Consider the following 14807-nt stretch of genomic DNA (forward strand, 5'->3'; position numbering starts at 1 on the left):
AGTAAGGACTTTCATCATGGCAGCTAGCATTAGTATTGAAGTCTCTTACTACATACCCTCAGTTTCAGGTGTCCCGTTACTTGGGAAGCAGTTCGGAGAATTTGAGAGGGAACAGAACAACCACGGGGGAGGGGGACCTAGGAAAACAAACAAATCATTAAATAGTTTTCGTGCGGTCTCCCAGCTAAATGAACGCCGGATGGGTTACCGGTCGTTTAACCCCGAGCGAGAAATAGCCAGTATTTTCGACCTCTGGTTGGGGGCTAAACGATTAGGGGCTAATTGACTAAGGGGCTAAACGACCGGATATGGAACGATGACACCCGTGCGAGTCTAAATTCCGCCCAGGTACAACAACAGGGGTCAACTTGCACGGGTATGACTTGTTCTGGCATGAGAGTTTGTGTTGGTCTTTAGTTAAACGAATACAGAGCCACAAGAGGGTAGCGGGACAAACTCACACCCATTACCAGTATGAACGCCGGCATGTCGGTATTATGCATGCCCAAGTTGAAACAGATTTGGTTCAACTTGTTTAACACAATGACATGCTCCATGAAGAGATGCTTTATCTTACAACGTCTGTCGCAGTTTGCTGGCGTTGTCTTTGCAATCTCAAACTGGTCCTATAAACATTCCCTGTTTTACGCTCACACCTGAAGTGTGAGAGGCAAATCCGACCTTACATTCTGCAGCATTCATTAAAATAAATGAAAAAATTCTTGCTCGAACCGTCCTGCTAAGCTTCCATAAGCGTACTGTTCACTCTATAAATCAATTGTAAAAATCTGGTTCAAAAAAGACGAAACGAAACCTACGCTACAAATATTCGAGAGATAAAATGGCGACAGTAGGGGACTTTAGATTTGAGTACGAGTACAAGATCGAGTACGAGAACGACTTTTTAATTCTACTTTGCAGGCTTCACATTATCACATCCTATGCCCATTTCATCCCATGAGCTACCCTCTCTACCTAAAACCAACATGAAGAGCGCGAGCTCTGGAAACGTCGCTGGTTTGAAAATCGAAAATCGTACTCGTAGTCCAATCTAAAGCTCCCTAGTGTTAGAGAAGAATAAAATGTCAATAAAGATAAAGGAGAAATAATTTGATGATTGGGCACTATGTATTAGCGGTTGATTGTATGGCGCGTTTTCAGGGTCAAAATTAAAAACTAACTTTTCCACCTTTCCTTACTTGCTAAGTAAAATGTCTGTCATTTCCTGTCTTTGAAATTAGACAGTACGCATCTCTTTTGACCTCCGAAACAATACATTCCGCGTTTCCTGAATACTAAAATCATAACGTCCGGCATATTTTGACCTTTGAACAAAATTCTCCGCGTTTCTTGACTTCTCTCGAATTTTAAGTCCGGCATGTTCTGACTTTCAATGTAATTAGTTACCAAATACCGTACTACTTAGTTTAAACATCTCAACTAAACATCCCATGCCGGCACCTGACAAGCCATTTAGTTCATAATGAAATCTCGCTGCTGAGCCGAAATTTTGATTTGCAAAATTTGTAAATGCGCGTTTTCTGACTTCTCGATTCTACCAGACGTCTTTTCCGCGTAAGCCTTGATCCCCTGATGCAAACCTAATGCCAGGACCCAAGGGGGCCGGGGGTTTTCCCGGGGATTTATGAATGGAATCGACGGCACAAGAGCAATTCTTGGGCAGTCTTGACGCCATACATCATTCGACCTTGCGAGGAGACTTCAACAGGACACAGTTAGTGAAGATGAGGCTGATTATGTTCTGTTCCGATTGGAACAAATTTCTCGCCATTTGGTTCGACTTGCTGACAACATGCAGGTGTTTGATACAGTTCGACCCTCACTCGCCACTGTGACGCGAATGTTGTCGGAGGTAGAGCGGAATTGGTATCATTCCTCCCCAGCAGTAGCAAACCAGTCTAGAACGGTTGGGCGTCCTAGGTTCGAGATTCCACGGGAGCAGCTGCAATATCTTGCCGATTATGAAATCAACTTACCCGACATGTCCAGAGCCTTGGTGTGAGTGAGAGTACCATAAAAAGACGTATGCGGGAGTACAATATCTCCATTACCGACAGGACGACAATCATTAGTGTAACGTCAGGTTCACAGCGACTGTTGAAAGGCCGAATTGTCACTTGCTAGACAACTTGTCGCGATGAGACTAGCGTGTGTGGGAGATGCTTTACTAATCGAATAAAGCCAGAGATCACGGAAAATCAGCCGTGATTGACGGTGATTTAATTGACGATAATCGAACGTAAACTGAAATATAATGTAATGAATAAACTAATTACTAGATAATAGAAGATTACAAGATGACAAGAGTCACGAAACAATAATAGCGAACATTCCAATCGTAACTGCGATATGACAATACTTCCAGTCAAACTTCCCAGTAAAGATACAATTAAAATCATCAGTGATCCCAAGCAGATACGCATACTGCTAACTGTCCTAATACAATAAATGACAATACTTTAAAAACTTGAAAGCAATAAAATTGTACGATGCGATAAAAACGTGCTTGCGTGAGCGCCACTGAAAGCGATGTGGGAATTTACTAGCAAGGAAAGGACTTAACTGAATTACCAGAGATTCTTATAGGACAGTTGCTAAATAGAAACCTAAGCTAGGGGGAGTGTGAACTATAAAGATCTATCGCTAAAAACAAGATGAAATAAAAACTTTGAAAACTGGGGCTCTGCCACGTGTTGGACTTAGTACAATAGGCTGTTGTATAAAAAAACCGAGACTAAAGGTACTTAAGGTTAAAAAACGTCAAAACTTGAAACTTATACTAAAAAGCAAGCATAGAAAATAGTTTGTACTTACACATCGGTTCCCGCTTGCACTCTAAATAGTCAAGGGTAGCTTAAAACTTAATTTACTTGAAAACACGTACTGTGCACGCACGATAACTGAAACTTGAACTACTGGCGGGAATATGTCGCTAACACTATCTATATACGTTCACGTGTAAAAATTGATGACGTCATTGCTAAGCAACAAATTGGCGAATCAGAAAGAGTTAAGATTACTCACTTAATTAGAGAAGCCTCGATATAGTGTTCATTACAATTAGTGATGATGACCTTGATAACATTGTAAGATTCTTTCATAGGGATTTTCCAGATGCGGGATATCGGAGGGTACAATCGCAGCTAGTGTTGCGCAATATAAATGTGCTCCAGCTGAGACCCGAGAATGCATGCAAAGAACGGATCCGGAGGGACTTGCAGTGAGATGGCTATTCCTTACACCAAGAGCTGTGTACTGTGTTAGTGGGCCACTTGCACTATGGCACATAGACGGGAATCATAAATTGATCAGGTGAACCTTATTCGTAATTGATTATAAATAAAATTTATTCAGATTTATTGCGCCTAGTTTCTAATACAGGTGGTTGTTGGTTAGTCTCCTTTCCAGCCGGTTTTTTTTGGGGGGGGATGTCACGCAACGCTCTCTTCAAAGAAGCGTTGGGTGACACTCAAAAAACGGCTACGAAGGAGACTAGTTGTTGGTAGTGAGGACAGAATCCATGAAAGGACAGCAAAGTATGGACACATGTATTTTTAAGTTTCAGATGGAAGATTGTAGTGCATGGTGGAGTTGATGGATACACAAGATTTCCTGTATACCTTAGGGCTGGAACAAAGAATACCGCAGCTACTGTTCTTGGCCTTTTCCAACAAGCAGTGGCAGAATATGGACTCCCCTCAAGGAATTTTTAATAAACCCTTGTTAAAATAAAGTGTACAGTAGCCTCCAACAAAATCACTTTTCAGTCATCAAAATGCTTCTCAAGACAAATAGATTTTCAAATTTTCCACGGTCTTCACCCCATTGCCCTCCCCCCCCCCCCCCTCCCCCGTGCAGGAGGAGGTAAGCCATTCCGGCACTCCTCTACACGTGTGGCCTCCTTTATCATGACCCTAGAGTGTGCCGCCTACTTTATGATTTCCTCCTGCTACTTTATTTCAATTTGAAAACCCTGATCACATGTTATGTGTATTATTGTAGGATCCACGCCTACGCGGAAAAGACGCCTGGTAGAATCGAGAAGTCAGAAAACGCGCATTTACAAATTTTGCAAATCAGAATGTCGGCTCAGCAGCGAGATTTCATTATGAACTAAATGGCTTGTCAGGTGCCGGCATGGGATGTTTAGTTGAGATGTTTAAACTAAGTAGTACGGTATTTGGTAACTAATTACATTGAAAGTCAGAACATGCCGGACTTAAAATTCGAGAGAAGTCAGGAAACGCGGAGAATTTTGTTCAAAGGTCAAAATATGCCGGACGTTATGATTTTAGTATTCAGGAAACGCGGAATGTATTGTTTCGGAGGTCAAAAGAGATGCGTACTGTCTAATTTCAAAGACAGGAAATGACAGACATTTTACTTAGCAAGTAAGGAAAGGTGGAAAAGTTAGGTTTTAATTTTGACCCTGAAAACACGCCATATGATTGAGCCTGCTGGTCCTTATCCACTGTCACTCCTGCTGGGGATTGCTTTCCCGCCTTTTTGTTTGACAGCGGGACATGCGCGCCCCAGGTCCACCGACCGGAAGTCTTTAGACGTTTGGAAATCAGCTAAAAATTTGCTAGAATCTTTCGCTGCATTCAATGACTTCAATAACTATGGAGGAAAACGGCCCCGAAATCTCTACAATTGAGATGCACACAGGAGGCGAACCACTCAGAATAATAGTTTCCGGCTACCCCGAGATCAAAGGAGACACAATTTTGGACAAAAGACGGTACGTTCGCGAACACCTCGATCACCTTCGCAAGCTGGTTATGTTCGAACCTCGCGGACATTATGATATGTATGGCGCTGTGATCGTCCAACCACACAGCGAAAAGGCCGATTTGGGAGTGCTTTTCATGCATAACGAAGGATACAGCACGATGTGTGGACACGCTGTTATCGCTCTTGGTCGATACGCTGTCGACTCGGGGCTTCTCAGCACAGACGTGTCGCGTTCGAGTGTTGGTGAAGTACCTGTGTTTATCGAGTGCCCTTGCGGCGTGGTGAAAGCTTTAGTCGATATAGAAGAAGGAAAATCAGGCCGTGTTCGCTTCGTTTCTGTCCCTGCATTTGCGTTTGGGCTTGACGTCGAGATCAACACGGAGAGGTTTGGCAAAGTGAAAGTTGACATTGGGTTTGGAGGTGCTTTTTACGCCATCGTCCCTGGAGACCGATTGGGTGTTGACGTGCGATCTTCCCGAATAAACGAGATCGTGGATGCTGCCAATGTGATCACCAATGCGGCCAAAAGTCAAGTTAGGCTGCATCACCCAGACAGCGAAGAGCTAGCTTTTCTGTACGGAACCATCATAACCGATGGAAAAAACATGTATAATGGCGATCCACAGGAGACAACAGCGAACGTTTGTGTTTTTGCCGACAGCGAGGTAAGGCTTCTAAATCCAAAATAAGTGAAGCTTTTAAAGGTGATTATCCTTTTATTGACTCCTCCAGTGTAGTCCGTGTTATTCTTGTGTGAAATTACCCCAAATGGAATTTCTGTTAGGAAACTTATATAGGAAGTTTATATTTTCTATCGCGTTCTGATTCGTGATCAAACATGAGGGGAGTTTGAAATTTAAATTTTCGCGGAATTTGTTTGCCTTTCGCAGCTCGAGGAGTTTACTTAAGATTGTACTTTTTCAGAAGTACTGAACCATTATCTGAGGAGAAATACAGTGATAAATTAAGTGAAAAAAAGAGACAAGATTTCTCTGTACTGTGTTTGCAATGGTCAGTTCTAAGATACAGCTGAGATCAAAAAATTTAACTTGAATATTTGAGTGCTTTGTCTATGACTTTACAGTGAGCTTCTATCGAGGCTGCATTGAGCTTTATTTCAGTTTTCTACAAAACCTTGTTGTCATAGAAAACCAAGGTTGTTGCATCGCTTGATATATTTTCAAGATTGGGTTTGGCTAGAAAAACTGTATCTTCCTCAGTGGTTTTGAGGGCAGGTGAAAACCCGTTTAATTTTTCAATCTTATCAACAATACCGACCATTTGGTGATTCATTTACATATGGGAGTCACTCCTAGATCACTTAGTGAGCTGCATTATTTTGTTATTCATGACAGGTGTACAATTTAAATGACAAATAATCGCTGGGGAGAAACTATTACCTTTATTGAACCAATGAAATTGCACAATCAAGGAGCTTTCAGTTGGATCATTAAAGATCAGTTCTTTTGAAATTCATTTCAATCCTTTTCAAACGTGTAACAAAAGGACCAAAAGGTAAATCATTTATTACGAATCTGACAGTTATCAGATGATTGTGTAATTTTAAGATATTAGAACATGGTACTATATAAATAATATTGTAGAAACAGATTTTGTATCTGTGGTTTGGCTGGTTATGTATAATACTATTGTAAGCTAGGTGATTTTAGAGTGACGAGCCAGTAACGTTCCCAGTTTCAATGTTGATTGGAGAACAGTTATTATTAATTTTATGCAATTTGATTTGGGTGTGAGTATTTGTTCATATGTAGGAGGAAGGGTTGGGGCAGAGGGAAAGAGTGGCCTGTGAATGTAGCTGGCTTTTATGTCATCACAAAACACTCTTTGCAAGGCACATTGAGAAATGATTGCTGTGATGTTAAAACTTTTGCTATAATTTGCAAAGACCATTCAAATTTAATATTTATTTTGAAATAAAAACCCATTCAATAAGGTACTAGGACAGATCGAGAAGGGTGGGTCAGTCGATCCTCCTAAATTTAAAAAGGAGACATTACAACACACTGACTTGGCCTCAGAATGTCGCAAATCCCATTTCCGAGGACCACAGCAGTCTGTGTATCTTGCACCCCCTTCTCTAAAATCCAGTATCTGCCCCAGTGTTATGATTACAGAAGCATTTGTGAAAGTTTGGGAGAACTTGAAAAACCTGTGGAAACAGTTACCGGTACCTATGGCTACAGTTGTCATAGCATGTCTTATTCTTTTCCAGTCAAACCAGATGTTCTCTTCAATATCAATTGACAGTTTGCTCAAATTAAGCGATGTGCAAACAAGTTGGCAAGTTCCATTTGAATTTTGGAAAGTTCTGCTTTTGCAATTACTGCTTAAACAATAGCCTTAAGTGCTGAAAGAGGGAGAACTTAATCACCCTGTGGTGAATAGTTTATTAACAGACTACAAAAAGTTATTGACATGTTGAGTTCTGACTTGTTTGCCCACAACAAGCAGATAATCAGATTGAAATGATTTGTATTTGTTTTCATTTCATCCTTTTTTGCGGGAAAAGAAATCTCTGGCTAGAAGGGGTCAAAAAGCCACAGAAAAGTGGCGTATCACTACCAACATTGTGTGACAAAATAGTTCAATGGATAGCTTGCAAGGTAGTGAGACTAATTTTTTTCTGGCAAGCCCAGGACATTCTTGGCTTTGCCAAATTAAAGTAGAGATTATAAGGCATTGCCTGCCCCCCCCCCCCCCAAAAAGAGAAAAAATCCCAAGAAATTTGACCAGAACTCATTAAGATGTGTATCAATGTATTCCCCCAAATGTATAAGGGTAAGCATCTATTGTTAGGTACCATGGATCCTACAGAGGCATTATGCTGGCACGTCATGCAGTAAGGAAGGATTGTTACATGCAGGATTACATGTCTATAGGAGGTGAATGTATACCCTTTTGGCATGGTTTTTGTGGCTAAAACGTTTTTAATATTCAGGTTGACAGATGCCCAACTGGATCTGGAGTGACAGCTCGTATTGCTGTGCAGTATGCTCGTCAACAGATTGGTCTGCATCAGCTACGTGTCTTTGAGCAGGGCCTGGTTGGTTCAAAATTTACTGCTCAAGCTGTAAAAGATACTAAGTGTGGGGACTTTGATGCAGTTCATGTAGAGGTGGCAGGCCATGCTTATTACACTGGGAAATGCACCTTCTCAGTGGAGAAGGATGATCCTTTTAGGGAAGGATTTCTACTGAAATGAAATGTCAAGCAAGACCTTGCAAGTAAATTATGTTATTTAGGAACAAGTAGGGTATAAATATAGCTTTATTACTTCTCACCAAAAGGTGGTCAATCAAAATTACAACAGTTGAACTTAGGTATTTTAAATACATGTAATAAAAATACTTAGGAATGTTACAGCTGATATCATTGTTATAAAGGCTATGTACATCATGCTCACTTATTATAGTATTTATTTAAATACAATTATTTGTACAAGAATTTCATGTATCATCTCGTAGAAGCAAACCTCAAAATAATTTAAAGTATGATAGTTTTTTTATTTTTTTATTAGTTTTTTTGTATGTTTCATTTCAAGAATTATTCCACTAGAGAAGGTCAGAACCATTGTTGACAACTACTTTATGTAACCGTAAAACCACATGGCAAATTATGGTTTTATGGGGCTTAGTTAATGAAGTGAAGATGACCTACTGATCAAAATATCGTAACTTGCAACCCACTCATTTAATTTCCAATTTGAGGCTACCTTACAATGAGAACACTATATTATTATTTATTACAATTTCACTGTTCTGACTTGTCTAAAATATGTGCGAAATAAATAGAGTGTAGTTTACAATATCCAGGTAAATTATACAGTAGACTAGCAAACTCAATAATGATAATTGCAATGATTTGTCAAGTAGAGGCTTTGCATTTAAAATTACACCTTGAATGAAACCTTGGAGTGCATTCTGCTTTTCCATAGTTTGTACTTGTCATAATCAAAATAGAGTGCCAGCATTTCTCTGCCTAAAATGGAAGTAGCATGTTACCAAAAGTAATAAATTATTACAATAATGACAGAACATATTTCTTTTTGAGGGATAGTTTCTGTGTCATGTGTAACTATATTACAGCAAGCTTTACCTTAAACTTAAAGGAGAAAGTACCAAATTGAATACAGTCTGCCTGTGAAGTGATGCTATGTTGATTTGAGGGACATCAACTTCATTGGTCAGTTTAACCATTTCCATCTGAGAGTCACCAATTGATTTGTGTAATGATGTCTTAACCTGTTGGGTCCATGGGAGAAATCTTGAAGTCTGACTATTCAAGTGGATATTTTCGCACAGTACAAGTCAACTTGAATCTTGGGCTAATTTCAAGTCATGAGTCTATGTGCCGTTCAAGAAACCTGTGACAACCACAAGTGGTTTCAGCTTACATATACATGTCGCATGCACCCAGCTAACCTGTTTGCTGCCTCCGACCTTCTTTATCATCAATACCATGATAGCCTCACTTGAAAAGGTGACTCTAATGGCATCCTAACATCCTTACACCTGATCAGACACCTCTGAATGTGCATTATTTGTTGGAAGTGACAAACTGTCTATCACCCACCTGCTTGCCCTAGTTCCAATGGGGATTCAACCTTGACCTTTGATGGTCGCATTGCTTTGGAAAGGAACTTCATTAATTTTTCTCCTTTCTTATTTCCAGTCACATTATTACCAATGAAGTGTATCTTTGTCTGCTCTGGATCTATCTTGGACATGTATGTACCAAGATTCTTCCAGAAACTGTGAAATCAAGAGCAGAGTTTTTTAAAGTCAGTGGTAGATCATAGCGATTTATCCTACTCCTTTTCATGCTGACTGTAACAGAAAACCACACAAAAAAGCGACCTTTAATACATGCCCCACCCATTGATGGTTGGACCTAATCTTGTACCCTGATCTCCCACAGCCAAGTGGCCAATACAAAATGGTGTAGTATCAAACTTTTCCAGATCTTACCTTTCAGCATCAAACAGAGTCAGATCTGGGAATGAAATAAGGTTGGCCTTACACTGGGTCAAATTGTAGATGTTCCTGACATCATGTTCACATGTGTTGCATCAGACTTCCTTGGGTTCAATATTGCCATTATGTAAGGTACTAATAATTATTGTGACACTGTACCCGCTTATTTCTTCATCTTGTTTCAACTTGGCTTTGGTGAACATCTTTCCCTTCACAGGGTTGCAGAAGCCAGGACCACCCTGATGTCAAAACAAAAGCAGGAAAGATGACTACATAATGAAAATTGGTGGTAATCTGAGAGAGTTACTTCTTGACAAACGTATGTAAACTACTGCTTTGATCTTCTTCGCAGAACTTCATAAAATTTTAACGATGAAATCTCAGTTCAATCACTTAGTTTGTATGACCTTTGTTAGCCACCAGTGGTTCTATTATGGGCCACTTAGCAGGCACTGGGCAAATTGACAAGCTCTGAGGATGATTTTGCTTGCTTGGTTGAACCATTTAGAGGAACAATTCAGAAAAGTTTTGCCTCCCTTTGAAAACCAGGTGCCCTCTTGCTGAAGACATTAATGAAACCCCTGAGCCAGATGATGACAAATCCTATGCTGCTGTTTAAATACTTCTCACTCTCATCCTTTTAATGAGGATTGTTGAACTTACCTGGCAAACAAATGCTATTGATCTGGCTTTACTTCTACTTTGGAAATTTTCCAGCACAGCTGCAATCTTTTCTGTTGAAGTGATAAGGGTATTTAGGTATCAATGGTTCTGGTTGGGATGGTAAAAATTTAAGCAATGTAGACCTGAAGTTACACAACAGCACTATTAATCAAAGTACCTAACATGAAATAATGGCATAAGTGCAAAGTTAGAGGAATTCACATTCATGTTCATATTTAGCAATTTTGAAGTGTGAGAAAATTTCTGGCCTCTAAAATGACTCCTCAGTTGCAGTGCATCTTGTCTTAACACTAACCTATGACTTTGGTGGAAAATGCAGATGTTTACTTCCCAGTTTAAAGTAAAGTTAAAAAATAAATATAATGATTTATTGTGAATACCTAACACATCTTCAAGTGTTGCTGTGGAGAAATCCTAAAAAAGGAAAAAGTATGATGAATAATTATCAACTTTAGTGGAATTCAACTGGTATACTAATGCAGATGCTGCAATCTGATTGGCCGAGATATATCGTACACCATCAGGTAATATAATAACTAAATTATGTAATAAATTAATAATTACTTACATAAGTTATCTTGAGAACATCATCTCTCACAATCTTTTCTAGCACATCAGATCTTGGAACATTGGAGGCAATGACCTTGGGTAATTTAATTCAGAAGAGTCCATTAAAATTGCCACTAGATCTTGATTGTAATGGTAAAGTTGTTCTTAGTGAAGAGGATTCCCATTTCCCATTTTTATGAAAGTGATGATCACTAGATATGTAAAATCACTGGTGGAGACCATAAATCATATTTAAATGGAAATAGTAGAGAGACAACAAGAGGGAGTAGAGAGTAAAGAACTTCAATACACTTAAATAAAAACAATAAATATGAAAATTATGTAAAAAGAACAGTAAATGTATGCATAATTGCTATTATAACCACTCACAATATTACTTACCACTATTCGTGGAGGAACATAATCATCTCCCATTGTTGTCATCTCCAACTAATTCAATCAGAGGAAACAAATTAGTAGTTGTTATGATGTATGATGGTGCTCCTGTGCATTGAGGGCACATGAGGAGAGCCCCATACCTAAGGAAATTTGGTAACCCATTAAGCTAAACTTCATGCAACTGTCCGTACAACATCTGTATGTATGCATGTATGCTTGTATGCCACTTACACTGCATGACCAGAGCCCCACACATAATACCGGTGACAATGACTATTACATACCTGTTGTTCTGTTTTCCACTTTAAGTCTGTAATGTCCTCTTGGTACATATTGAAGTCTTCTTTAGTTTTTTCTCCTGAGAAAATATATGGCAGGTATACACACAACTATGTGAAAGAAAGGAATGTCGGGTTTCAAGTGGCTTTTACAGTAGCTTTATACAACTTCATGTGTTATACAGTTCAGCAGGATGCTTCTCATTTGACTGTTTTGATTGTCCATTTTGCTAAAGTAATGTGATCTAGTTAGAAATACAATCTTACCAATTTTTACATCAGAGTCAATGATAGGAGCAGCAACAGTTGACTCCTTCCATGGCTTCCTGTATTCAGACTTCTTCCTCTTGTCGTTATCGTCACTGTCGTTACCACTATCATCTTCATCCTCTTTAAAAGTGTCTGGTTGATTTGGATCACTTTTGTCAGTTCTTGTTTTTTGGTGCCTCCGGTAGCCCCTGATGAGTTAAATGTAGGTCATCAAAATGAATGTTTTTGTATAACTTGAATTACATGTACCCTTACTTTTACAATAGTGAAGCAGGGGGTGGCTTAAGCATGCTAACGGCGAGTGACAAGCAATATACCCAGAAAACAGAAATGTTTATTTTATCATGTGCATTCTACAGTCTTCAAAGGAAGATCATTGAAAATCATCTGGTAGTTGATAAGAACAATTCCACACCAATGAAAAACCCTTTGCAATGCATGTTAAAATCATGACACAACCCAAAAAGAGCTAATTAGAAGTGCTTGTCTCCAGACTTTGTGCATTCATAGAATGTTTAGGCTTCAATTATCTAACAACATGGTTTCCTCCCTTAGCTTTAAGGGGATAAATGGAGACTTAAACATGTTTTTTGTCATTAATGGAAGCATTATACTGCTGTGCAACTATTTCACAGCTGAGGAATTAGTTAACCAAGAAAGTAACTGAGAACAAGTTAATAATATTTCAAAACAAACATATAGAATATCAGAATATATACATACCGCTGAATAATTTTAGCTGAAAATTCTTGCTGTTTGAGTAGTTTCCTGGACTGATACCCTCTCACATGCCTGTGACATCAATAATAAATCCTGTTAGTTAATTAGAAATAAAAATCTAAACAGTAAGACCCTAACCCTTAAATGGAAATGCCATTTTCCCACTGATTTCTAGATTTGCCTTATATTTTGAAACAACACTTGGATATACTTTATCATGCATTCAAGGTTATCATTAAACATAAAATCACATAATTGACAAGATCAAAGATCTTTATGAAGTACCTTTGTATGGTTATAGCTGCCTCTTCTTTGTCTGGTTGTGTTGGTATTGGTGTCACTGTAGCGAAGCCTGTATACAGTTCAATGTTCTTGTTTGGATCAGGTGTTTTGGGCTTTAATGATGGGTACATATCTTTGCTAGATTTTACTTCACGTTCCACACCCCTGGATGAGATCACGCCCTTATCATGCAAGGCATGAGATGATGTGCCTACTATCCCTTCACCCCATGATGCCACTGCAATATTGGTACTGCTCTGTGTTGTGGCCGGACTGTTCTGTTGAGCCGGTGGCTGGGCAGGTGCTAATGAAGATTGGAGACAGGAATAACTAGTAATAAATAATTTTCTTTAAAAATAATGAGGAATATTGTAATTCTTTGAAGGCGAATCAATTCCAGGCACTCAGACAAAATGGAATATCTAGGACAAAGTACACTGCTGTTAACTGTGTGAATGAATTTAAATAGTATGCAAGATATAAGCATACTGCACACTAGCTATCTGACTCTCTGTACGAAATCTGAGGCTTGCAGGAAATCTGCTGGCTCACTGCAAGAACTGGGATGAAAATTTATTTCCAGTCCAGGATCAGGTACAAAGTTTGACTAATGTTCATCACTGTGGGAAGATGATGGAAAATGTGGTGTATCTGCAGAAATCAAACAACCTTCTCTAAAATCCTGTATCAGCCCCAGCAATTGTAAGCATTATAAGTAGCTAGCTAGTGTATCAAATGAACTTGAAGTAAGCTGATAGCAAATTCGATGCCTGATGGATTATTAATAGCATTTTGTAATGGGATTAGCTCATGTACCCAGTGACCTTAATTAGTAGTTTAGAAAATGAAACTTGCTACTCTACGAGAGAACAGAAAACTCTAACTTTGAGACAACCATCTTCCTGACGATGATCCAGTTTAGTATTGAACCTGATATCGCTCAAAGGCTTTATAGCTTATTTTCTTTGTGTTGAGATATTGGGCATGCTTGATATCAATTAACAAAGTAGTCAGTAAACATCACTTCGTATTAAAACAGTACGACACGGGAGTTTAAGTCTGCTGTACAAAACTGTGTAGAACAAATACAAGAAGGCTGGTGTTTTAAAGAAAAGATGAATCACGTACTTTTCTTTTTATAATTTCGACACTCAATAAACAGCTCGAGTGAATTCAGACAACTGTTAATTAATTTATACGCACTTTCCTGTTCCTGCCTGGTATTTTCATCCACTTTTGCAGATTGTGTGGAGAATGCACTGACCGCTCTTCAAAGATAAATGAAAGACACATGAATTGTTATGAAATTGTTTTTAAAGGGTCTCTTAAATAAAACGAATTTATATTTGATTCATGACATTTCACAAGCAAACACGCAAATTGTAATCAGCACATGAATTCGATCGTGTTCGATCAGTACAAACATAGAAGGAATCAAACTTACATTGCCTTCTGCTCAACTCGCGATATTCTTCTCTGGCCCTTGCGATGAGAGACTATGGCACCCATGTCTAAGCTCTTCCAGCCTCACGTTTCTTTCTCAATTTAGTCCTCTTGATACATGTTTTTGTAAACGTTGAATGATGTTGCAGTCATTTACACACGCCCTTTCCATGTAACCTCAAATACCCGCCGAGATGTCACTCACACAAAGGACTCCATTGCTCTCTTCAAAGTACATTGACGTGCACAAGCGTATTAACGAGATTTTTCACTCTTTGTGCAAATACAAAATGTCCTTAGCAATCGCAAGAAACTTTTCAAACGCGTCACGTACTCTCAAAACCTTCCATGAGGACGTACTTGGTCACCAAGCAACTCCTTTGTTCTTGGGGCTTATGTGTACGTTCTGCATCAATGAACAAAACGTCGGGGC

At 39.1% G+C, this 14807-nt stretch overlaps 2 protein-coding genes across 2 annotated transcripts; one reads left to right on the forward strand and one right to left on the reverse strand.

The window, feature by feature from the left end:
* The first annotated feature begins 1755 nt into the window (after nt 1-1755).
* LOC145478052 (trans-L-3-hydroxyproline dehydratase-like) lies at nt 1756-7978 on the forward strand. The gene is made up of 2 exons (XM_081455953.1): nt 1756-5420; nt 7715-7978. The coding sequence occupies exons 1-2, from the start codon at nt 4629-4631 to the stop codon at nt 7976-7978; spliced, it is 1056 nt and encodes a 351-aa protein (XP_081312079.1). The 5' UTR covers nt 1756-4628.
* A 571-nt stretch (nt 7979-8549) lies between these two features.
* On the reverse strand, nt 8550-14736 carry LOC145477961 (NMDA receptor synaptonuclear signaling and neuronal migration factor-like). The gene is made up of 13 exons (XM_081455844.1): nt 14376-14736; nt 14135-14199; nt 12935-13235; nt 12653-12721; nt 11927-12117; nt 11666-11739; nt 11385-11432; nt 11002-11076; nt 10814-10847; nt 10413-10483; nt 9909-9988; nt 9349-9527; nt 8550-8754 (listed from the first exon to the last, which is right to left on the reverse strand). Exons 1-13 carry the CDS (start codon nt 14438-14440, stop codon nt 8666-8668), a joined length of 1341 nt encoding a protein of 446 aa, XP_081311970.1. The 5' UTR covers nt 14441-14736; the 3' UTR covers nt 8550-8665.
* Between the last annotated feature and the right edge of the window lie 71 nt (nt 14737-14807).

This window comes from Orbicella franksi, chromosome 1 (assembly GCF_964199315.1).
Source record: "Orbicella franksi chromosome 1, jaOrbFran1.1, whole genome shotgun sequence".
In the NCBI taxonomy this organism is placed as follows: Eukaryota; Metazoa; Cnidaria; class Anthozoa; order Scleractinia; family Merulinidae; genus Orbicella; species Orbicella franksi.

Bases quoted from the DNA above. Each gene is read 5' to 3' on its own strand.
- LOC145478052 (XM_081455953.1), top strand. From the start codon at position 4,629: ATGACTTCAATAACTATGGAGGAAAACGGCCCCGAAATCTCTACAATT. The intron at 5,421-7,714 runs GTAAGGCTTCTA...TTTAATATTCAG, and splicing joins GTGTTTTTGCCGACAGCGAG to GTTGACAGATGCCCAACTGG.
- LOC145477961 (XM_081455844.1), bottom strand. From the start codon at position 14,440: ATGGGTGCCATAGTCTCTCATCGCAAGGGCCAGAGAAGAATATCGCGA. The intron at 11,740-11,926 runs GTAAGATTGTAT...ATATTTTCTCAG, and splicing joins TGACTCTGATGTAAAAATTG to GAGAAAAAACTAAAGAAGAC. The intron at 9,989-10,412 runs GTAAGTTCAACA...TTTTGACATCAG, and splicing joins CAATAGCATTTGTTTGCCAG to GGTGGTCCTGGCTTCTGCAA.